The following is a 26,432-nucleotide window of genomic DNA, read 5'->3' as shown; positions in this document are numbered from 1 at the left end:
AACAGCCAAGTTCAGAAGTCTCGTGGAAAACAATCAGACAGTTTAGCTGTAAGCAATGCACAAGTTTCTATGAGACCATATAGAGAATCTTATTTTAAAAAATAGTTTAACTACTCATCTGCATATTATGTTTGTTTCACCAAGAATTTCATTCAACTTACTATAAGTTGGCTTTGCATTGGAAAAGCTGGATACTTAACTATAAACTACATCTTGCCTCTCTCGATGTGTGTAAAATTGACAAATGTGTTGTTTTTGGATCTCAGAATTCTGGAGAAAGCCAAGTTAAATGAATTAAGATGACTAATGTGTTGACTCTGTTTCCAATCCAACAAAATGTTAATGTAAGAACCCATGTCATATGATGCTATGTGTTTTAGCTCAAATTTAACATCAAGTATTGAATAAGGCAGTTACTAAGTAAATTACTAAGCTAAAAATATTCCTTCAGCATAGCAGTAACTCCATTTTGCTAAAATAAATAGAAATTTGAACATCTTTGCTCAGATCAGCCTAAACAAGAAATTTTTAAGAACGCAAACCTCCAGTGTAGTCAACAGCACTGATTCCATCTTTCTGTCGGAAGTAGCACAATATCATGTATCAAAGGGATTCATTTAAACTTACTCACCCATAATCATGACTTCAGGCAAAGCTCTACACATAACACTTGCCCAAGACAGTGCTTTCCTGACAGGCTACCCCAGTGATCAGATCCAAGGTGAATGACCAGCAAGATATCATGAATATAATTTTGAAAATGACAAGCAGTTCTGGACACGCAGCTACTAGCAGGTATTGGCATTACACATTCTTTTACAGCATGATGATGTTTTTACAAAGGTTTTCATTGCATTTACTGCACATTTGGTTGAGGAGTTCCTAAGCCTATAAGCATACACTGCTATACAGTTTTGTTTTAAGTAACTAACGCTAGTTTTTCATCATGCTACAGAGTAATTTCAATTTCCACAAACAGTAACTATTTCACTTTGAAAAGCTGTTCAAAGTGTCACAAGGCCTGAATCCAATTTTGTAAATATTTTTACTGTACCTTCCATGAATATGACACTAAAGGTTGATCTCGGAGGTTTACCTAATTCTAATACCAAATCTTTCTAGTGTTCTTAATTATATGTATTGGTCACCAAAGGAGGCATTTCAATAATTACCTTTAGCAGAAAAATCAAATCTGTTAAGAGATTATCAATAGAAAAAAAGTCAGTAATTAGGGGTCCCCATCTTTCAAAAAAGAAGAAAATTTAAAATTTTATAAGGGAGAATTTAGAAATCCAGGGACTAGAAATGGCAAATACATAGAATATATGTATTTTGCCTCTAGGTTTTAGATTCAACTATGACAGGTTGTCAGTAACTGAATTTTTTTTCTTACTTGCCTGTTATTTAGGAAATTTCTATTGTTTAGCAAAATAGAATTCTGAAATGAAAAATATTTTACTGATTACATGCTGATGAAGTTCAATTAGAAAATTGCCCATTACAATTGAAAATAACAAAAACATTTCTAGGCATATTTCTAATCCTATTCAAGTCAATGGATTTTGATGAATAAAATTACTCTAAAGCAAAGGTATTTAGCTGCTACTCCAGATTAAAATTCCTAAAAGTATCAGGATTTCTTAATTCAGTGTCCATGACCAATCCTTTCCTCTCCCCCCAAATCATACACAAATGCTATGAATACAGTTATTTTCTCCCTGTGGATAGGGGCCAGAGGTTCCATTATACTCACAAAAGAGTACAGGATGCAAAAAAGAAAAGGTTAAAATCCAGCAGTCTGGGATTTTTTTTGTTAAGCAGAAAGCTGTGAAAACACTTTATTCTTCTGAAAGATAAACAGAATGAGGTATTGTATATTTGACAAAATGCAGCCCCAGAATAAGTCCAAGGGTGCGATCAGACCATCTCAGTGTTAGAAAGCGACCTTAACCATTACAAGCCCACAGCCCTGCTCCGCCATTTAGTTGCCTCTGCAGCATCTTAGATAAGCAATCACCAAGACTGAGAACTCATTTGCTCAAGGCAGCCAGTTCTCTTTATTACTTCTTCCTGGGTGACAGAAACACAAAGTAAGAGCGAGAATTCTGAAAACCATGCTCCATGAGACAGCAAGCTCTGCAGGGGCATTTTGTTCATTGATTAATCTCCAGATCCCAGGACATGGCAGACCAGAGTCCTTGTTCATTAAGTATTTGTTGAATGAATTCTATGAATCTGGGTTGCATCAATGGGAAACAATACCTCCTTTATAGCATCACTGTGGGGGGTTTGACTTCTATTCCCTTGATAAAGGTATGTTGTAGTCCTAAGCCCTACTGCCTCTGAATGTGACTTTACTTGGAAACCATGCCCATACAGAGGTTATACACGTTAAAATGTGGTCATTAGGGTGAGCTCTAGCCCAATGTGACTGGTGCTTTTAAGAACTGAGAAGTGTGGACACAACGAGGAAAGACAGCATGCAGAGAGACAAGGAGAACATCTCGTGTGGACACAGGCAGAGGTGGGAATGACGTCAGGGCAAGCCAGGGGACATCCCAGGGCTAACTGAAGCTGCAAGAGGCATGGAAGGATCCTGCCCTACAGGTTTTAGAGGGAGCACGGCCCCAGCAACGCCTTCATTTCAGATTTTGCAACTCTAGAACGCAAAAACAATACATTTCCATTGTATTAAGCCCCCCAGCTTAAGTCCCACAGAACTGAGCACTGGCTGCCCTTAGCACTGCCCAACTCAACCACACTCTCCCTCCTCCATCACCTAATTCTCCCATCCCTCACTCCTTCTCTCCGAAATCACATCCCTGATTATGTGTAAAGATGGCTTTGTGTTAGATTCTGCTTGTGGCAGAACTCAAAGTTAGACCAAGGTAAAAAAAGTCTTAAAACACCTGCAACACAGAAATCTCACTACCTAGTTTTGATAGAATTTCAATCAATAAGGAAAGTCTTCTATTCAATTCTAATCAGTTCAGTACTGCCTCTGCAGAATTCAGTCCACTGGTCCTTGAACCATCCCTTTAGGTGACCTAGACTTATGTATCTCCTACATATCTACTGCAGGACTTCATTTATGTAAATCCTTTCTTTTATCAATTAACTAACAATTGGCTCTTCAATGGATACACCCAGGACATGAATGAATGACTTTACCAGCCTTCAGCTTGTACATGCTCCACCCAGAAATGAACACAACGTTCTAAGAGGTGGTCCTACCACTGGGACTGTTTACCTCTTCTCTAAAACAAACCATGAAGATTTCCACGAACCAAGGGTGCAAACAGGTTGTCCACATCAGAAGCTCTAATGCTGCAGGACACAGTTGCATAGGGCAAACACCCTGGAGCAGCTGCAAATAAGTGATGCCAAATGAAGACTGCAATTCAGAAGCCCTGTCTTCAACATGTGCTCCTCTCTCACATCAGTGGAGTGGCACATTAAGCACTTCACTCTGCCTCTCCTGCCGCGTGGTGCACATGGTTCTTGCAAGCTTGATTATGGGCTATGGCAGTTGGGTGATTGCTACTGAAGTCACGCAAACACCTGCTGACTTCTCAGAGTAGGCTCTTTTATTATCATGCAGGAAACAAGATATTTAAAAAAAAAATCAAGAGATGCAATTCTAACTTTATTTTTATTTCTTGAAAAAGCTTAATTAAACCCAGAGCTCTCTTTAACTTCTGTTCTCCCACATCAAAGGTAGAAAGACCAATGCCCATGAGGAATTTGCACTTGGACCCTCACTGCAAAGCAAGAGCCAGATTCAGTCCCAACCTGTTCTCCCCTTGGCTTTCACATCCTTATTTTCAACTAACCATATCACGCACATCTTTACTGCTCAACTGAGTTCTAATGAGGCATTATAAAAAATAAAACAAATTAGTTGCACATTTTAAATGTCCATTGGCAAGTATAAGAACACAGTTCTTAATATAAGAAGTAAATTTAATAAAATTAAAAAGGAGTATTTCAGTGAAGACAGAGTAATTGAAAGGCACACTGTGCAGTCAGCAAAACTGGGCTGGCTCCTGCAGGATTATCAGAGCGACTGGTGCTGTGCTATACTACTCAGTGATTCTTCTGCAGCTCCACCATCGCTCCCCTGTCGATGGAGCAAACCCTTCTGAGAGCTGGCCAAGCAACCTGCTCCACAACCTTCCTCACTGCAGCCACTGAAGCCTATCTGTACATATAAATTCCCATTTCGCTTGAGCTAAGCTCCCTCTCCTCCTAACAACGCTCACTCACCTGCTCTTTCATATCCTCTGACAAAATGTTAACATTCACGCACTATGGAAAATATTTAGGTCTATGCTGTTAAATGTACAGATAACATTCAAGGAGAACACATGGAACCACAGTTGTACAAAAACCTCTTTTACTATCTATTGACAATTCTGTTCACTACCAAAGAACAATCTAATAAAGGAAGACAATATTTATTGAATACCCCAAGTGGAACTGAGACCATGACAACTGTAGAGATTTCTCTTGCCAGCTTGGTTCATGAATCTGCTCTGTTTCATCAGAGGTGAACCTTACATCTGTACCTTTTCATCTCTTAAGAAAGATTGTAATTCTCTCTGTGTTGACATATATACAAAATTATCCATAAGAAATTTTAAAAATTTGTCCTAAGGAAAAAAACGTTCAAACTGTTGGTGAAGGAACACAAGATATGAGATGGCAAGCAACATGATTTTACTTCATGTATTTGAACTCTTACAACTCTATGAAGTTGATGTCAAGGTACTCACTTACTTCAGAAATGAGGAGACACTCTAAGATTAAGAACAAAGACCAAGGTCACAGAATTAGCAAGGTATAAAGTACTCAAATCAAAGGAGTATGCCCAGCAATCAAGTTCTTTGCCTAGTGGTTGAGGCACCCAGACCCCACACTGACATGCCTGGGTCTGAGTCCCAGTACCAGCTCCTGGCTCCAGCATCCTATTAATGCAGACTCTAGCCAACAACAGTAATGGCTCAAATAATTGGGTTTCTGCCACCCACATGGCAGACCTGGATTGTGTTTCTGCCTCCTAGCTTCAGCCTTGGCCCAGCCCCAGCCACTGTCTGCATCTTGGGAGTGAACCTAAAGATGGAGGAGCTCACTTGCTCTCTGCCTCTCAAACAAACTTTAAAAGACGTTTAGAGTATGTCTGCTTATCTAAAGAAATACTCATCATCTAAAGGAAAACTAAGTAGTAGACCTACATGTAAGTTGTCATCTTACTTTCCTGGTACACTCTAGTTCCTTACTGATGGAGTAAGGGGAAAGCCCCTGCCACATTTGTGTCTTTCTGGGTGGAAGAATCTCTATTTGCATTAACATCCCTGTATCCCTCTTCCACTCTCACTTGTTCCTGCCCATGTAAGTGATACAACTTACTTGAATTTAATTATAGGAAAAACTGGACACGTGTAGCCCTGCGTCTCCACTCCACTTATAGGGGGCACACTTACTGCTCTAGGCTCTCAATGTTACGCATGATTCCTGGGTAAGCTCTGCCCTCTGGTGAAGTCTCTGCTCTGATTCCTTACCCTGCGTAATTCTGGGGTTCAGGAGTACAAAGCCCACCAGTCTACAGATAATGTCATATTCTCCAAAGCCACTTCCTTGGTGATTCAGGTGATGTTTTAGTGTTCCATTTGACTTCTCTATGCTTTTACTTCTTAATTAGATCACCAATAGGAAAGACAACAGGTGCTTACTAAGCCCCTCAAACTCTAACATCTCTTTAGGGATTAACAGATCAATTTTTCTCAGATTTCTCTAGTGGGAGAAAAAGCTGGACTCCAGGCCTCCAATCTACCATCTAAGATCAGTGTGGCTACAGATTTCAAACCAGGTTAGAATTCACATAGGGAGCCAAGGTTGCTAGCCCTAGTCCCCAAAAACCAAAAGGCTCATGAGTCACAGCATTAAGGCCAGATCTGGCAAGGTCTGAAGAGAGGAACATGAAACCACAGACACCAAAGTATGCACTCAGGGAACAGCATGCCTTCTGCCCCTGTCCTGGGAGGTGAATAAGCCTATGATAAATCTGAATCTGTAACGCAATTAAGTACATTCCTCCTGCTGTATGTTATTCCTTGTTTCATTGTATCATTGCAATTTTTAAAAAGCTTAGGCATATCATGAAATCCCATGCTTTGTAAAAGATTCCATTATAAGAGTAATCATTATTGAACCTTTTATCCCAGATGTAATTTCTTACATGTTACACAAGTTTGGCACGCATTGTGAATTTCAGCCAAGGTTGATAAAGTTCAATAACTTGGCTAACCAACCATGTGTACTACTCATTATAGAAGTAATAAATAGATTCATCAAAATGGACATGAAAAAGCCGTAAGAACATCGGATGCCATTTCCAGCCTGCCTCATAAAAGCACCTCTTGGACTTTAATATAATTTTATATATAGTTATCACACCTACCCATCATTCAACACTAAGCATATATGTAACAACCACCTGCCCACATTCGCATGCTGAATAAACCTCAGTCACAAAGGTCAATTCTCTATTCCAGAGATCTTAAAAGTCATAAATGCATAGGTGCTTACATGTTCAACTCGTTCAAGAATTCTTAGCAAGTGGAGAAGCAAACAGACACATATACCTATTACTTTTCCTTGCTATATCTTTGGGGGTCAGTTTTAGTTGAAATGGGCTTTTTCTTTGAGTCTACTGAGAATCAAAAATGTAGCAGAAAACCAAGGGATGAGGGGAGAGTAAGGCAATTGTCACCGGTGGGAGGAAAGAACGGAAGAGAACGGAAGAATCACCAATGGTCAAATGTCAACAAAGTTGTATTATAGTCAACAAACTTGGATGTAAGTAACTCAACTTAACAGGATAATAAAAACCTGAGCTATTTACATTGCTGAAAATCCTGACTCCACCTACTACACTTCTCTTACTCTTATAAAACCAGATTAAAGCACTGTTATAGATGTTCAAGGACACCGAGGCCCACCCTTCTCAGAAAGAAACTGTCCCCCAACACTGGGTAGACCACAGGGCAGCTGGCTAGCATCACACTCTGAAGTCAACAGTAAAAGGGATGATGCAGGTTTCCAACGTGGGCCTCCAGTTGTGAATTCTCTGCTAGGCAAGCGACTAATCCCAAGTTGCTGCATGAGGGTATGTTTTCTCTGCATCCCAGCAGTGGAAGCCTGAGGGTAGAGTCTGCCTTGTCTGTTTCTCATCCACATCCTGTCTTCGTTCATAAAGGCAGGGGGAGACAGGACTTTCTGTCACAGGGTCTTCAATGTCACAATCTCCATTTCTCAATACACATGCAGCCCCCTTTCTCTGTGCATCACCCCTGCTTGCCATGCCACCAGCACTCTGTGTCACCAAAGAACACGCTGTGTCTCAGCTGAACGCTCTCTTCTGGGTTTTCTCTCTTGCATACTTCTCCAAAGTGGGATCACTGTTTCTTTTCACATCTAACACGGGGGAGGGGGAGGCACAATCAAGATTTCTAAAACCAAAGTTATACTCTTAACAACAGACAAATATTCCCTGCTATTAATTATAAACAGTACCTAAGTGATCCCAACATTAACCAAATAAAGTGAATATTTAACTCAGCATAAACAAAACATTGCAACAGTAGAGTGCTTTATGTTCTCAAGAAGTCATTAACTGCTGCATTCTTCTAGGAGCTGAAATACCATAATGACAGATACTGATGTATAGAAATTAAAGTAAAATATGAAACTTAACAGAACAGAGAGATAAGCCAGGGATGTGCTCTGAATAACGCAAGTCATGAAAAAGAAAAGTCTCACACCAATTGCCACGATGAAAAAAAGATTACAGGAAACTAAGGAAGGGGATTTAGTGGTTCCCAAAAGGAAAGAGTAGGTAGGATTCAGTGCACGTTACAAAGTATTCAAATTATGTGCACAAAAAATAACCTTTACATAGCCCATACTGTTGTTTTCTGCAATGCCTGACATTAAAAATATGAATAAATTTCTTAAGTAAATTTATCTATTTATCTAATTTATTTCTTAAATTTAATTTAGAGTAAATGAAATTTCTAGTAATCCAGAGATGCTATCAAAAATAGTAGATGGGGGCTGGCACCTCTGCCTGTGGCGCCAGTATCCCTGGTTCTAGTCCTGGTTGGGGGGCTGGATTCTGTCCCGGTTGGGGCACCAGATTCTGTCCCGGTTGCTCCTCTTCCAGTCCAGCTCTCTGCTGTGGCCCAGGAAGGCAGTGGAGGATGGCCCGAGTGCTTGGGCCCTGCACCCGCATGGCAGACCAGGAGAAAGCACCTGGCTCCTGGCTTCAGATCAGTGCAGCGCGCCGGCCGTAGCAGCCATTTAGGGGGGTGAACCAATGGAAGGAAGACCTTTCTCTCTGTCTCTCTCTCTCACTGTCTAACTCTGCCTGTCAAAAAAAAAAAATATATATATATATATATGTATATATAGTAGATGGGGCAGGGAGTTCGACCCAGAAGTTAAGATACCACTTGGGATGCCTGTATCCCACACTGGGATACCTGGGTTTGAGTCCCAGCACCACTTCCAATTCCAGCTTCCAGCTAATGTGAACCCTCAGAGGCAGCATACAATAGCTTGACAGCTTGGGTCACTGCCACCCACAGGGAGACCTGCACCAAGTTCTGGGCTCCTGGTTTTGTCCTGGTCCAATTATAGCTGTTGAAAACATTTGGGGAATAAACCAGTAGATGGAAGATTTTCTCTCTGTCCTTCAAATAAAAAATAGTAATTAAAAAAAAGAACACAGCTAACTTTCTAAAAGAATTTAACACAAAACCATCCTGCTGGCATATTGACTCCGAAATCCAAAACTAATATTTAAGCAAATAGTCTAAGTCAACATTAACAATGTTTGCTATTTCTTATTCATCACAAGAGTTCACTCTCCCCTACCAACACGCAGACACACAAAGAGAGCCATACTATACAAGCAATTCTTAGAGGAAACAGTCAAGGATTATTTAAGAAAACACATATGGCTCCCTAATACCTGTGCAAAAGCCACAGAAATCTGTGAGGAAGGTGGAAGGAATTCACAGTCCATTGACTGTAAATTTGGAATCACTTATTTCTAAATGTGACAACTTAGCCCAGCCTTGCAGGTAGACCCCTAGCTTCTGTGAGCCAGTTTCCCTATGATTAGCTTCCTCTGGCTGACACGCAGCCTCCAGTTTGATCTTACTATTAATTTTAAGCCATCTGCATGTATTCCTGGGAGGATTAGCTGGAAATTATTTCACTTTCAGGTACTTCTCTCTGGGAAGTTTAAACAGAACACATGATATTTAGAGTTAACTTAAGAAAAAGAATGTCCTTTAAAAAGTTGGACACTATTAAATTCTTCAATCCAAACCAGACCAGTTTTTTAACAACCAAAACATGAAATCTAGCAGTCACTCCCTGAATACTGAATATGCCATCCTACTTTAGCTAACTTTTCCACTTTACATAATCGGTCATAAAAAGGTTGCTTAGAATTTAGTAGCTTCAAATACTACCCAGAAACACGACTGCTTTTCCTGTAGCCTTGACAGCTTGTAACAATCAGAAGTTTAAGCTACAATTCTCTACCTCATGTTCAAACACTGTGCTCTGCAGCTGCCAGACCATTCAAGGAGCCAGGAAATGGAATGGAGCAAAGAAGAATTATGGCAATTATAAAACCTCCCTGGTATATATTGTCAGATTAATAACCAGCATTAGCAGAGCTCAGCTATACCATCAGCAGTGTAAGGAATGAAGAGCCCAGAGCTACAGAGCAAAGTCATAACGCAGAGCAAAGCAAAGAAGCTAACTACAGGAAACCCAGCAAGAACTGGAAAAGAAATCTGTCCACAAAATAAAACAAGTGTGCCAGCGGTTCACACTAGCCAATCATTTTTAGCAGTGCTCCATGAAGAATGTATTAACTTCTCAGATTGTAAGCACCAACATCAAGATACTCGATGACCTTTTAGGAAAAAAAAAAATATATATATATATATGCATGCTTATTAACACAAGGAAAGCAATGGAACTGTGAGTGAGAGAAATTGCAGAATAAGCAATTACACCTGACCGTGGATCCACACATTGTTCAGGTGCGGAGGACTGGGAGCTCACCACGTACCTCTTTCAGGTTTTGTCTTCCTTTATAGTTACTCAGAAGTGCATGGTAGAAATAAAGTTTAAGAGACTTAAAGGTAGACTACTTAAAAGGTAGTAGTCAAGACAGTAGAAGTTCTTTCTAATGTATAAGAACGTATTTGGCAATTTATTTGCAGATTTCTCTTCAAGAATGAAAAAATAAAGACTTCGGTATTTTCAGATACAAACAGAAAAAGTAGTAACTGGAAACCACCTAGAGGCACATATATATACAAAGAAATGTGTGGGAAAAAATTACAGTATAAAGAAATGCATTGAGGGGCCAGTGCAGTGGCGCAGTGGGTTAACACCCTGGCCTAAAGCGCCAGCATCCCATATGGGCACTGGTTCGAGACCCAGCTGCTCCGCTTCCTGTCCAGCTCTCTGCTATGGCCTGCGAAAGCAACAGAAGATGGCCCAAGTCCTTGGGCCCATGCACCCACGTGGGAGACCCTGAAGAAGCTCCTGGCTCCTGGCTTCAGATCAGCACAGCTCTGGCTGTTACGGCCAATTGGGGAGTGAACCATCGGATGGGAGACCGCCCCCCCCCCCCCCCCCCCGTCTGTCTCTCCTCTCTCTGTGTAACTCTGACTTTCAAATAAATAAATAAATCTTTAAAAAAAAATGCATTGAGATGTTCTCTCAAACAACAAAGATCATGGTGCTATGACTTGGTTTGGTTGTACCTTCCTAAAGAAAGAGACCCTGAAGTCTTAGCACCTGGTACTCAACAACAGACTGAATCAAAGGTATATCTGGCTATGAGCCAGCCAGTCCAGCCTCCTCAGAGAACCCTCTTCATAGACACTACGTCAAGGCCATGGACTCCAGAAACCGCAAGTCCTATCAACCACATGAAGCAGTTGTGCTCACTGCGGGGATGACAACAGGGGGCAGCAGGGCAAGGAGGCCAGGCCACCTGAAGAGCCAGCTGAGGTCCCTATCAGCCCAGGCTGCAGTAACAGAATCCCACACATGTGACGGCTTCAACAACCAACACTTACTTCTCACAAAATCCACTCAAAGGTCTAAGGGTCAGCCTGGTGGGTTCTCGGGGAGAAGATGCTTTCTCACCATAGCCCCACAAGGAGTCCTCCCATTCGTGACACAGTCACCTCCAGAGACCCCCACCTCCAACACCATCACATATCAACTCAGATACTAACACGAACTGGAAGCTGCGAGCAGGACACAGATATCCAGTCCACAGCACTAGATCGTCTGATTTTTCAAAATCATCAGAAACCTTGGCTTTTTTACTAAGTAAAATATCCTGATTTTAACACACTGGCAAATAATCCAATTAAAAACAAAAACAGACGTGTGTATTTAGCCTAGAGGTTAGGACATTCTGTGTCCCACATCAGAGTGCCTGATTTTAACTCCTAGTTCTGGCTGACTCCAGCTTCCTAGGAATGGACACCCAGGGAGTCGACAGTGATGGCTCAAATGACAGGGCTCCTGCCACCCACAAGCAAGACCTGGAATTCCCAGTTCCTGGCTCTAGCTTTGGCCCAGCCTTGTCCATTTCAGGAATTTAGGGAATGAATCCGAATGAATCAGTGGATGGGAACTCTGTTCTCTTGGTCCTTTGTGTGTATGCTGTCATCCTCTAAATAAATGAAAAACCACAACAGGCTACATTTGTGTGATCACATAAAACCTTGAGGGGCCAGATACAGACTACAGGACACCAGTTTTTATCTTTATCCTAAAAGCTGACTGGAAACCTCTACTCTTTTTACCTTTTAATGCATTTTTATTTTCAACTGACATAGGAATTAAACATATTTATAGTGTACATTGTTTTTAAAAAGATTTTACTTGAAAAGCAGAATGACAGAAACAGAGGGAGACAGACAGATCTTCCATTTGCTGGTCCGCTCCCTAAATGCTCTCAACAGCCAGAGATGGGCCAAGCTGAAGGCATGAGCCTCAGACCCCATCTAGATCTCCCACGTGGATGGCAGGGATTCAAGTACTCAGGTCATCCTGTGATGCCTCCCAAGGACATTAGCAGGAAGCTTAGTCCACAGTGTAATAGCCAGGACTCTAACCAGGCACTCTGACATGGGATGTGGGCCCATCAACAGCAGCTTAACAAATGGTGCCACAATGCCCACCCCTCCAGTCTGACATCTCAATACATGTCTACAATGTGTATGGATCAGATCATGTATCATTTGTTCCTCTCTACTCTAAGCCAAACAGCCCCCAGGGTCTGTAAGGGAGCAAGCACAGACATGTCTCCTGCCCTCAATCACAACCATGTGACTCCAAGCAAGTTTCAGACACTTACAGACCACTTTGCTTCCCGAACTCAGACCAGCGGAGCCAAGGTCTGAGAGGACTACCCCCAAAACTCTGCCAACAGTCAGACACACCATCCCAGGGTACGTTAGGTAAGGAAAAAGTAGCATGGGGACAGTGTCTTTTCATGCTGAAAATCCAAGAGTCATTGGAGATGACTGGTTGGTTATCTTCTGTCCTAGGCTGGGTAATGCCATGCCTCCCTCTCCCTATACAAACACACATCCTAACCCCTGTGGATGTCACCTGACGCAGCACCAGGTCCTTTGCAGATGTGCAGATGTCCTCAGATGAAGAGCCTAAGGCGGGCCCTGAATAGAATGACAAGGGTCCTTCTAAGAGGAAGGCAGAGAGAGATCAGAGTGCACAGGAGAAGGTCCAACGGTGGAAGTTGAGATTAGAGTGATGTGCTTTGAAGGCACGGGGTCAGGCCACAAGCCAGCGCCAAGTAGCCCCCTGAAGCTTTGGAAAAGGCAAGGAAACACAGTGTACCCTAGAGCCTCCAGAAGGAACCTGCCTGCTGACACCTTGACTTTAACCAGTAACACCAATTTCACATTTCTGACTTTCAGAACTGTTACGCTATGTGTTTGCTTTAAGCCACTAAGTTGGTGCTGACCTATTACAGTGACAGGAAATTAATCTGCCTTCCCAATCACTAAACAGGCAAGAAACACCCAAGTAAGACATTCCCACATGTACACCCAGGCGCATCACAACTACGTACTGCAATGACAACACAGACACAGCCAGCTCCCTCTTATCTAAGTCCTCCCTCATCAAGCCAGCAGGCAAAAAAACAAGGAACTCCGGGGCAAGCAGCAGCTGCTTAAAGTGCACAGGGACTGACAGCTCCCATGTCAGCTTTGCAGGCTGAAAGCATGGTAGCCCTTGCCAAAAACCTGACTCCACTTACTGAGATGTTTCCCCATATGGATCTGTTACAGTGCTCTCTACCTTGTCAAACAGTCTACCTGGTAACCTTATGTGAATTTAGAATTCAAACTTCCTTCGCTAATAAAGTTGTAATGGCATTTTTTTTTCTGGTAATGCCATCTGGGAAACATTGACAATATCTCAGCTGACAGAAGCTTCTTGAATCCAGTTACCAACTACATAAGCCATGGTCACCTTATTATGCAACAAAGACACACATGAAAACTAAAGGCAGTCAGAAGACACTATACTGAAAGATGCAGGAGGCATTTTCAGTTTCTATTTGAAAGGCAGAGTGATAAGGAGCCAGAGAGAAATGGAGGTGGAGAAAATGCCTCAAATCCCCACAACAAGTGGGGCTGGGCCGGGCTGAAATCAGAAGCCTGAGCTCCATCACAGTCTCCCACATGAGTGGCAGCAACCCAGGTATTTGAGCCAACACCAACTGCCTCCCTGGGTATACACTAGCAAAAAGCTACATCTCAAGTAGAGGATCCAGAACTTGAACCAGGCACCTCGCTACAGGAGGTGGGCAATGGCTTAACCTGCTGCACAATTCCTACCCCAAGATGCAGAAAGCTTTCCGTATTTATCATTGTAGGCACTGGTGGCTGACACAGCATCTCTCTCAATTTCAAAGAAGCTGTTTTCATTCTTTTGCTTCATAGAATCACCAAGAAAATGGTTTCCAGGATCAAGATGTGGCTGGCAATTTTACTGTCATCACATTAAGCAAAGAGCACCCAGTTGACAAGTCAATTCTGCATCTACATCTGAATTAGCTCTCTGTTGTGAGCAGAAGCAAGGACCTGGGCAGGTGACACTTGAAGCAACCAGGAAGAAAGTACACTGCCCAGGAACTGACCAGATTTCCCCCTACGAAACCTCAGCACAACCACAACCCTCCCAAGTCTCTGCCTCTGTAGAGATGCCCTTCTTACCGCATCAACTTTCTGCTCCGGAGTTACAACTTCTCAGAACTCCAGATGGGTCAGCACCTGTTAAGATTTTCTAGTCACCACCACCACGTCAACTGCACAAGGCACAGCGACTTGACCTCTGGTTGCTTTTATGAGCCCTGGAGACAACACCTGCAGAAATCTCTCCACACACACCCCCAAAAAGGATCCAGAGCTACGATTTTGTTTCATCCACTGAGGAATTACTCTCTACCTCCGTCTTCTCTCAAACCTTCCCTGCCCCAGAGAATGCTCTGTTTTGTTATTTTTCCCAACAACAAGCAGCCTTCCTTTCATACAGTAATGTTCAGTACTACATTTCACATATTGTTTTATTTGAGCCATAGAAATGATTATTTTCTTGATTTTACAAATGAGGAAAGTGAGGCTAAGGGACTTGTGTCTGGTTACAGACCCAGTTAATGACAATCTATCTCTTGGTGTTCAGCATTCTCTTCCTACTGTGCCCGGGTAATCTGCACTCAAAGTGCCGTACCTTTACAAGTGCAGGTAAAATTACATTCAGACACTCAAACATTCCTGAGTACGATCAAGTAAATCAGACAGCAAAGCCGAACATCTATACTTAATATAGCAAGCAATTCTATAAACAGCACTAACTCTAGTGAACAAGGGCTCTAATGCCAAACCCTTGGTAATAAAAGTGTTTCTGTGATGCATCATTTAAGGTACAAGAGTTTTCCTCCTCCTTCCTCAAGTTTAATAAATCTTTTTCACTTTGATTCCAAAGCCAAAAAAATTTTTTTCTCTTACTTGATTTTTTCTGAATCTAGCTATTAACTGACCTCCAACCAAAAAACACCTCATCGTTTCCTTTCATACCAATGAAAAGCCAATGCCCCAAGCCGTTATTTATGGAGATCATCCCAGGACAAACTCAGATACTACAGCAGCCTCTGGAGGACCCCAGAACCAGGAAGCTAGGAAAATACCAAAGAGGTTTCAGAAGAAATCTAACCCTCTTGCTTCCCATTCCAGAACTGGCTCCAGGTTATTAAGGGCTGGTGACGAGAAGCAGACAACTCCCTGGGCTTTCAGGAGCTCCTCTGTAACAACGTTGCAAGGGCACAGCTCCCTTCACCTTTCCCACAGTGAGGAAAGAGTTCGAAGGACAGTGACTTGCCCCATGTCATTTGCATGGGAAGCAGTCAGCCCAGATTTCCAAACTAGGTCGTGTCAAACAACAGAGCCAGTATTGCTCTTCAGCACCTCTCCCGACGGAAAGCCCGCTATGGACAAAATGACCCCACTGCCAGTGGAGCTACCTTCAGCAATGGATGAATCTCACTACAGCAGAGCCAGGCTCATCAAACAAGAGAAGGCACAGAGAAGTGCTACTCTCATTAATAGAACATCTACAGGAAACGTGCAAAACCTAAAATCATGAAATCTTGCCCATTGTGATCTTGGGACCCCACCACAATGGTTACACTGGTGAATCAGAGCATGCTGGACTGCTCCCACCCTCCCGGCAGATGCCAAAGAAGCGGAGCCCACAACCAGAGTCATGCCCAGTGTCACAGGTACGAAACAGCTGTAATAATGCTAGTGCCGTAAGCTGGGGGGCTAGGCCAACTTCTTTAGAAATCTCACACTTAAAGTAATAGACACTTTAAGACAGATTAACTTCTAAGAGAAAGGGGTGTTTTGAAAATTATACCACATCAAGCAATCAATTAGCAATCAGTACATATCCAATACTTACACATATAAAATGAAAGGCAATTCATAAAATACAAATCTCAGACATACAAAAAGCTGATCAAACTAATAATCAGAGAAGTGCAAATTTAAATGATGCTTTTTAAAAAGGTGAACTCCAAAAGTTGGCAAGGGTGCAAGGCAAATGGGCATTCAAGTTGTTGCAAGCTTCAAAGGGTGCAGGTTGACAAAACAAATCAAAATACTAAGGTTAAAGGGAAAATCCCTTTATTCAGCAGTTACACTGATGGACTCCACCCAAATGTGCCACACTGGGGGAATGGCTAGAGCTGTACAATAGCATCCTATGCAGCCACTTAAGGGGCAGGGAAATCTACAATCCCAAGTTAAAAGAAAAGCCCAAAGAAAGACAAGAGAAACAACCCTTAGAATCATACACACTCAACAGTTATGGTATACTTCTGGCTGGGGAGAAACACAAGGTGTTTTGTCTCATCTACATTTATTTTTATTTACAATTATCTGCATCTTCTACAGTTTTCATGAGGAGGGCATATTTAATAACAAAAATAATTTTGAAAATAGTTACTTCAATGAAAAGGCATGTAAAGCCAACTGGGTCCAACACGTGGCATATATACAAGCTTGACAAGTGCTGGTTCCTCTTCTCCCAGATTTCTTCCTAACACCAAAGGGCATCTCCATGAGGAGAATGCTAGTGTTCTATCCTACCAAGAGCACGAGGCTAGCCAGCCACCTCCACCCCAGCTGCACTAAGCACACGGCCCGGCACACAGTGGGCCTCCATGGACGTGCTGCACTCAGGGTTGAGACGGACGGAGCAGCTTGCAGAGACCAGCACGGTCAGGACCGTACACTATTATTTCTCACCACAGGAAGGCAGCAAGTGCAGCACAGAGGGGCTCAGGGATGGACTCAGGAGTCCCCTGCTCTAGCCCTAGTGCTACCTACCACTCCGGGCTGTGTGATTACAGGCAAATTACCTCACTTTTGTTCTTTCACCCCAACACCATTCCAAGATGACTGTTAAGCATTGTGGTGGGAAATTCAGGACAATTGACAAAAGTTCTGTCAATTTTACCGGGTTATCAGTGTGACACAACAATGATCAATAAATTTGAATCCAGAAAACAGAGTATATTTTAGAACCAAGGGTTTAAGTTAAAGATATGTTACTAGTTCCAACTCCATTTTCTGTATCACCACACCGAAACACTGGATCCTCATTTTTTCTTCTCTTTATGAAATAATGTTCATACAGAAAGGCTAGCTTCACTCACCTCACACCTAGGGAGAAATAGTCGAGACACTGGACCCTGAGTCCCCTCCCCTCATCTCCTTATCCTCCTCTCTCTCCCTTCCTCCCCTTGTCTTATATACACCCTCCATCTGCAATCTCCTCTTACACCCTGAGGGGAGACCCGATTCAATTCACTTTCAGAAAAGCACTATCTGAATGTGGTGGCTAACATGAAGGACAAAAAAAGAGCCTGGCAACAGATACTCCAAGACGTCAACAATCAGATACACACTTATCACACCACTCTTATGTACCCCATTAAACTCAGGCTTGTGTAGATCAAGACCAGCACCTCACGAAATTTCCTGTTGTTTATTAAACCAAAGGGAGATAATAAATTTAGGCAAGAAATTCAAACTACTGGAATTTGCTTTTTGGCCACGGATGACGCCTGGATCTTCAAGAGGTAGCCCCCTGCTGACTGGCCCAGGGGTTATCCTGGAGCAGTGCAGATGCTGCCAATGCCCCAGAAAGAATACAGCCGAGCAAGCCACGGTCAAGGGGCGGGCAGATGCCGGCATCTCTGCTACACAGTACATAAGAACTCCCCGGAGAGCCATCTCCTTCCAGCGATGTATTTGATCCACAATGAACACATCTGTGTATGAACGAACAAAATGCCTTCACTCTGGCCAAAGTGGTCTGCCGGGTTACAAGCAGATTCTCAATGTCTCCATTTTCAAAAGTGAGAAAGTCTGAGAAAATGGATGACATAAATAAAAGTATACGTAACACAGTGCACATCTTTTGTCCCCATTTAAAATTTGAAAACACAGAGTTTGAGAAAGCTAAACTGTGGGTTTTTTTTTTTTCCTCTTGGGGTAAAAGTCTGTGTGACAGCTGAAGTATACAATTAATGGGCCAACCTCAAACTTTAGTTAGAGAGCCAAGGAAAAAAATCACCCTCACAATATCCTATGTGCACAGCACTCGCTATCTGCCTCACATTGAGTACTGGTTTACCACAGCCTTTCTATCTTACCTAGCAAACACATGCTTAGCCAAACGGACACCATTTCTCCTAGGCCAAGAACATAAACTTAATCAACAAGCTAATTAAAATACACTATATAATACTAGGTAAGACAGGTGACAGAAGACAAGACCACCTGATATTCTTTGAAGAAAATATAAGGTCTAAGGGCATCCAAAGGGAAATTTAGAGAGGCATTAATATGTAAATATTACAATTTTTACTTTGGGGGTGGGTGGGGTGGGGGGAAATCACATCATTGATAGGCCAGCACACTCCAAGCCAGCAATGGCCTGAAAACACACGCCCTTGTATAATCTGGCAGAACAGGCTGCTCCCCGAGTACAATGGCCCTTTTTGTTAAATGGATCTCTCCTCCTTGGCATTTCATACAAACAAAACAGGAAAAAAAAAAAGAGAGAGAGAGAGAGAGAAACAAACATGACACCAGTAACAGTCTTCAGTTTGAACTCTATCACAGAGAAGTACCAGACCTAAAAGATATGTTAGAAAAGTAAAAGGTATTATTTAACAAAAATGAAAGCAAGACCGGCCAAGAGGAAAAAACCATCTTGACGGCTACCTCTTTTGTTTAATTATATCAAAGGGCAACAGAGCCCTCTAGTGGAGGAAAAATAATACTATATGAAGACTGCTGCTTTTAGCTGAAGTCACAGAAAATACATAGAACTTTCATTACAATTTGATGTCACTTTATTATATAAAAGCAGAAGACAAAATTATTTTACCTGTTTTGAATCTTACACAAAACCTCAATTAGGGTGGAAATCATTCTTAAATATTTTTAAGTTATGAGCTAGAACCATGTTGTCATTTAACAATAGCTTGGATGATGCCATTTGTTATCTAACACCACAAAAAGTTAAAATCTAAAACAGCTTCCAATTATAAAATCAACTGATGACCCCATGTGGCAAAAGTTTCAACTGAGATCAATTTATTATATATACATACGTGTGTGTATGTATATATATATATATATATATACTAATTTTTTACACAGGATTACAAAATGTTCAGATGAATAGTATTAAAATATTTTAGGTGGTCTTTGTTTAGATATTTAGTTTCCCTAATAGTCTGATCATGTGATTTCCATGTACGTTCAAGAATATTTCAATGTAGAATAGCTAACTCCTAAGTTACTAAGTCAATTTCTTTGTAGTATCATTCAAGAACTGTACCCAATACTGTCAAAAACTGCAATAGTTTTTCAAACAAAATAATTTCAAGATAATTTTACTTATTTAGGCATATTTGAGCATAAGTGAACAGCTTTCACAAATGCTTTTCATTTAAAATGGGAATTTAAATTCCTAAGAGGTTATTTAGATTATTTCAAAATTTATTCCTCTACTTAATGACTACCAGATTCCTGAAATGAAGATAGATGCCAGTATCTGACTAGTTTTTTTTTTTTTTTTTTTTGGTCAACTACCAAAAAGGAAACCTATCAGGCATTTCAGGATCCCAAGCGCAATAATTTCATATGCGTATACTGTACCCAAGAAAAATTCTAAATTTAGGTTAGTTTATGGCCTTGAGTTTATGTAATCTTTTAGAACAACAAGTCAACAGCATGGTTTAGGGTTAAAGGCAAAATTTAGTCATTTTGTAGGTATGAAAAACAAAAAGAACCGAAGGTGTAAAAGAAGCTGTAGACCGTAACTGAGGAGTGTGGGTATAAAATCTTAAGAATGAACATCCTTCACGGTATGGCCTCTGTGTTACAAAATAAAGCCCTGGATATCCGCAAAAAAAAAAAAAAAAAAAAGAATGACTACCCTTCTCTGTATGAAGAAAAGGCAAGTTTCTGGTGCCACTGCACAACTGGTTAAGCATACACAAAATGCGAGGATCACTCACAGGAATAAAGAACACCAACTGCATGTCACCCTTTAACTGGAACACACAACTTGGGATTAAGAACCCAAGTTTCAGAAGGTGGGCTCTCTAGGCTAAGACAATCTCAACATTATCTGGCAGGAACATCTTTAGATTCCCTGCACAACAATCAGATGTGGGCGACTTTGACAGCTTGAGTATAGACTTTTGTATCTGAAAGTACACACACTGTCTGCAATAAAACTTAGGTTTTCTGGTTAGCTGATATTTCTTTTTGACAAAAACCAAAAAAAGCTTTGTTTTACTTAATGGGTCCCCTGACTCAAAAATCGAAACCAGGCCAAGCTATTCAAGTCACAATATTTGCTGCAGCCCCATTGTATTAAGGTTCAAAAGGTGAAAGGAACTTTTCATCCTGGCTGAACTCAAAGAAATTTAAAAATCAAATTTAAGCCACTACCGGTTTAAGATTAGAATTATCATCCTTACCAATGGACATCATAAAATATCTAATTTGCTCATATTTGTTAATAGTTTTTTAATAAAGGTTTCACAAAATCCTGGTTATCACTCCTTAAATATGATGAAAAGAAAGCCATCTACTGACAGCAACAATGGCAAGTGGGTTCCCACAAACATCCTCACTAGTAAGAGTCAAAACACAGTAGGTGTTGTCCAACACTTAGGCATTCAATTAACTCTCATTTGAAGGATCCTGCCTTTGATGAGCACAAGGCAGCCTGCAGATTCAAGAGGCAGCATTCTGTGCTAAGTTATTTAAATGCACAGGCAAATTAGCTTGACTGGCAGGTTGAGTCTCTAAGAAAAGCCACTGGACCTTTCAGGCTAGGAAATTCCCAAACCTCAAATACTGCATCTCCTGAGACTTCCCAGTAATATCCGCATACAAGGATTACCATGGTGAAGCCATTTCCACTCCTTCTTACCCAATCACAGTCAACAAGCTGCAACACCAGGGAACTGTCAAACACCTGCCCCTTCCTGCTCAGGCTACTTTGAACCCCAACAGAAAGGCGTTCCTCCCTTGTCTCTACTGCTCAACAGCTAGAACCATGGTGCCCTGGGCCTCTTTCTGGGCCAGGAGAAGCTCTAGGTGAAAAACTGACTTCTCCCTGGACACAGAGACGCTAACCTCCACACAGAGGGGTCCACAAGCTACAGCTTTCAATCTCTAAAGTTCTTTGGGTTCAGAAAGCTGGTTAAACAAAGGTCAGGGAAAGAAAAATGCTAGTTTGAACTGCTAACATCATAATCCTCATGGCTCCCTAAAAAGGAGGAAAGAAATGGGCAAAAAGTGCAGGATACTGATGGCACATCCCCAACAGTGACATACAAGATGTGGCCACAGTCCTGCCATAGCTATAGGCTGCAGCACACGATTTACCTGCATTTCATCTACATTCTGGCCCACTCAGAGAAGGCTGGAAAGATCTCACGTAAGGACTCGATCACCTAATGCAGGCCTCAGAAAACTTTGTCTGCACAGGACCAGATGCCAGCCCTTCAGGCTTCATGGGCCATATGGTCTCTGCTGTAATTACTCAGCTCTACTAGAACAGGCAAAGCCCCAGACAACACAGGAATGCGGAGCGCGGCTGCATTCCACTAAGACTTAACTTGCACAATCTGCTGGTGGTCAGAGTCAGCCCTGGTTCTTGGCCTGCCCGCCCCCACCCACCCAATCCAGAGGACAGAGGCTCCAAACCTGAACTGTAAAACCCGCAATGTGGAGGTGGGCACTCAGTATTGCAGTGAGGACGCTGGTTGATTCAAGCTCCCTGCTCACATGCACCCGGGCAGGCAGGGGTGACATCCCCATGGGAGTCTGGGTGGAGTTCCCAGCCTTGGCTGACGCAGGCTTGTGAGAAACAGGCCAGCCAACAGCAGTTTGCTTTCACATTCTGTACATCTATCTCTGTCCTCTGTCACTCAAACATTTACAAATCAAGTTCAGCAGCAAAACATAATTCTTTATTCTGACACTTCCTCAAAATCCTCCTTCCAGCTTTCCAGAACCAGCCTCATCTTTTTGAGTTAAATTTAGTAAGTATCCCTTCGATTGTCTTAGTAAATCTGATATCAAAAACTCAAAATACAGCTGTATCACTCTCAGCCAGAGTAGACTGATGACCACAGGACAGACTCTGCTTGGAGGCCCCTTCAAAGGGCAGGGCCCTGTTCCACCCAGACTTCCCCTGGAGTCTGCAAGCCAGCACTGCAGCCCTTCACACTGGAGAGTTCCCACCACAGCGACTGCAACGAAGCAGAGCCCTGTCGGAGATTTTCAAAAAGGGAAGAAACCGAAACTACTCAAAATACCAGATTTGTAAATCTGCCTCTGTAAGCCAAATCAGGCGTCTATGGTGTTAGGTGAAGAGTCACCACTACCAAAGTAATTACCGTCAGGTTTTGTTGTAGCCCACTCTGCTTCCAAGAGAGGACACCTTCAGAGGGCTGGGGCATCCAGCAGTTTACACACAGGAGACGGGCTCCCTGGCGCGGCCGGAGCCAAGGGAAAGCCAACACCATTCAAGTTGTGACAGAAGATGACTCCCGAGTGCCCCCAAAGTCTTGGAAATGAAGACACCCAATTCAGTCTGCATTCAGCCGTACCACTTCAAACGGGCAGAAATAAAGTAGAGATAGCAATTTATAAATTGGAGTGTTTCATAGCTCAGTAGAAGGAAGGACTTTATCTAGAAGGCACAGCCTACTTGGGCAAGGGCACTTTCCAAGGCAGCCACGCAGGACATAAAAGCTAACTCAGTTATGACGAAAAGCCATGTGCCTATCTTCAGCCTCTTCTTGTCTGTAAGCCTGATACCACAGCTGCAGAGAGAAAGTGATTTGCCAGTATTTCACGGCCTGGAATATGCAGTATGATATTATTTCAAAAATTAATACAAAATCTTAACTCTGACCTAGCCTTCTGCTTCCCAAGAGTGCAGTGGGAGGGGGAAGGCGACTTCTGCGTGAAGGTCAGAGCTGAGCAGAGGGCACTCAAAAGGAAGGGCTGCTCTCCGCCACACGGTCCACAACACCTACGTCCTCCTGAGCTCCCCAACTGACCTCAACACCCACCTCGGCCAGGCCAGCGACACCTCCTGCCATGTCCACAATGCAAATCATGGACATCAGGGAGGCAGACCCTTAGGGAAGGAGCAGAGAGTTCTCAGCGTGGCTCCAGAGGTCTGAGGGCTTTTCTGACCAATGTTCCTGGTTCTTCTCCACCCTGCAGATTCTCCTCTCTGTCCTGATCACACAGCCGACTGGCCACAGCTCCATTAGTCCTGTACGACAGTGTCAACATGCCGGCTTCTCAGTCTTGGAGAGCGCACTAGCTGCCTTCCCAGGACTGCTAGCAGCAGGCAGACGCAGCAGTGTCAACACTCAGGTAGAAATAACCTAAGTCACACACACGACTCTTTAGGAAAACAGTCTACCTACGTGATTCAAGCCAGGAGGTCCTCCAGCTGAACGTCAAACAAAAAAAGCATCGTGCTGAAGTCCTTTCCTTTTTCCTCAACTACTCTGTGCTACATAGGTCCACACACGCCCACATGAGAGGGCTCTGTTCATTTCACACGCCACACTGCTCACTGGATGACTGAGCCTCCAGTCACGATTTTAACAGTGCGTCTTTAGTTCTGCTGTTGACACCGATGTAGAGGAGTCACCCGACGTACAAGTGCACAGAACAGGACTGAAATACTCTCAGCCCCAGATGATGTCCGAGCAATGATTTTTAAGTAAGTCCACTTCAATTTACAAAAAACTTCCATTTGCTTCTGTACCTTATTAGACAAGTAGAGTCAAAAGTTCTGCTCTGTTAGACTTTTGACCCTATACTATACAACAATGGATGCTGTAAGAATGTATTTTTACCTCCCGTGTTTGCCCTGATGACGTCAGGGAATGCTTGGAGGCTTAAGGAGGAGTCATTCAGAAGAAAGACAGAAAGAGAAACAAAGAGTGGAGGGGATAAAAGCTATCAGAAAGGAAACCAATGGGGGGGAACTGTGAGGGGGGGAACTGTGGGGGAGGGGAGGAACTGTGGGGGTGGGAAGTGACAAAAGGACAGGGAGAATGTGACACAAAACAGCAGAACGTAACCTCACTTCTTCTAACAATAAACCTGGAGATGCAGATCCTTACTCAAAGCAGTTGGCTCTCACCGATTCTGATGTTCATGCAAATGGACCAAACAAAATCAAACTCTGGACAGTTACATGTGAGCATCTGCAGGGCTGCTGTGTCCCCGACAGCACACGATGCTGAGGGCAGGGCAGCCTCCTGAGCCGCCTACCTCACGATGGTCACTGCGGTTCATTTCTGGCCATTAAGAGGGTTAATTTAGAGGGTAAGACAAGGACTGATCTCCAGTTTTATAGAGAAATAAGATCCTATTCCCAAAGGAAAATGATACGCTCACTGACCAATCGTAACCCACAGTACCCTTTGTTCCAAAGTCATGATAGGTTGCTGCTCCCTGTATCCCATTACCAATCAATTTTGGTTTGAATAACCCAGGTAATTGCAATATGTCCGTACAGCACACAGACCAGGTCAAAAACGCAGACAGAGCCTCTCGTCTCTAAGCCCTGAATACCAAAATAGCCAAGATCTTTGCTGAGTGCTCAGCCTGCACAGACTTCATGGTCGGCCCTACAAAGCCTTCCTTGGTAACACCGGATTTAAAAGAGGCTGTGATTTTAATGAAATGATAGCTGGAAAGGTTGAAAATGCATTTTTAAATTAGAGAATTACTGTACAAAATTTCATTACAGTTAGATTTAAGTGGATTTCATTAGATAACATATCCATACATTAACAGCCTACCTATTCCTGAATTAGCTCCAGTTACCACGACCACCTTGCCAGTGAAGTCCCGGCCCTGGAGGATTTCCATGGCAGTGGTGCTGCTGTCGTATCTCTGCCGGGCGGTTGGCTTTGTTGGATTATCATCCACAGTGAATGCCAGTCTTGGGTCCAAGTAGGTGGTTCTTTTATTTATATGACTGCAAAGAAAAAAGAAATAGAGAAAGCAGTGAAGACTAACACTCATAAAAAAATAAGATAACCTCATAGTTGAGGCAAATCTCATTCCTGATGTCCTAAAAGTCTTCTTAAACCACAAAGAAGTGGGGCCCAGGCCATCTGCATTCGGGCCTCCAAGAGGATTACATTCCTCTGGGAAGCAGTTACAGCTCCCTCAGAGCTGCTGTGGGATTCCACCACCACTCCACGGCCACTGCTTCATCACCTCCACCCCAAAGAGGCTTCCTGGGAATGCTTCAGGTTTCTACCAAGTCACATAGCTGTGGCTGAGAGACCTGTCAGCCACTCTTTGGAGGAGATGCCAGTTAAGTCTCTGAGCTCGGGACTGGTTAAAAAAATAAAGTAGAAAACCCAAAATAATAAAAGTCTTAGCAAACTGGAATCTGTGTATAATAAAATGCTGACAATTTTCATTTTTGTGAGTATGCTCACACTTTCTATAAGCACTCCAATTTTGACTGGAGTTGATATAAACCTTGTAGAAGCAATATTAAAATATATTGCAATATACAAAGAAGTTATTCTTTGTAATACTTTTTTTGCACTTGATATCCATTATTGGAATTTGAGATAAAGACCTCAAACATCTTAGACACTATTAAGGATCTTCCAGAAACTGATTTGATGAGTTAAAATGTATTTTACTATGTGTGTATAATATTAGATAGCTTAAAATCTGTATCCACTACCCTATAAACACCAAGATCCAAGAGTAATTACACTTGTATTTTAAATACAAGCACAGTCTTCCCGAGGAGCATCAGGAGCTCAGTGCGGTACCTGGGCAGCAGCACGGGGCCGTGCTAGAGCAGGCTCACGTACTTACAAAAGCCAAAGCACTACCTCTTCCTCACTCCTCAGGGACATCCCCTCCCTCGGTGGTTGCAATTGGCTTTGGTGCAAGGATATGCTCCACAGAAGCCAATCTGGGCTTCTTCCTGCCCACCAAGAGCTGGCTCTTCTAGTAACCCCTGCCGTAGGCTCACAGGAGCGATAGCTAGCAGCAGGTGCTAGTTTTGCTCTAAAGTCCTTACCTGTTCCTCTAGATCAGACCAGGAGTTGGCAAACTATGGCCAACAGGCCCAACCTGGCCTGCTGCCTGTTTCTGTAAATACAGTTTTACTGGGACACAGCA

General features: G+C 42.6%; 1 protein-coding gene across 1 annotated transcript in view; it reads right to left on the bottom strand.

Moving 5' to 3' along the window:
* The window catches only part of WWOX (WW domain containing oxidoreductase), a 1,015,207-nt gene that overhangs the window by 978,865 nt on the left and 9,910 nt on the right, over nucleotides 1-26,432 (bottom strand). The window contains exon 4 of the mRNA XM_062175786.1: nucleotides 25,079-25,257. Within this exon, the coding sequence (XP_062031770.1) occupies nucleotides 25,079-25,257 (179 nt within the window). The remainder of the gene's footprint in view (nucleotides 1-25,078; nucleotides 25,258-26,432) is intronic.

Source organism: Lepus europaeus, chromosome 19 (assembly GCF_033115175.1).
Source record: "Lepus europaeus isolate LE1 chromosome 19, mLepTim1.pri, whole genome shotgun sequence".
NCBI classification, from domain to species: domain Eukaryota; kingdom Metazoa; phylum Chordata; class Mammalia; order Lagomorpha; family Leporidae; genus Lepus; species Lepus europaeus.
Note: the sequence above shows the minus strand (reverse complement) of the source record. Positions and strands in the feature narration are given on the sequence as shown.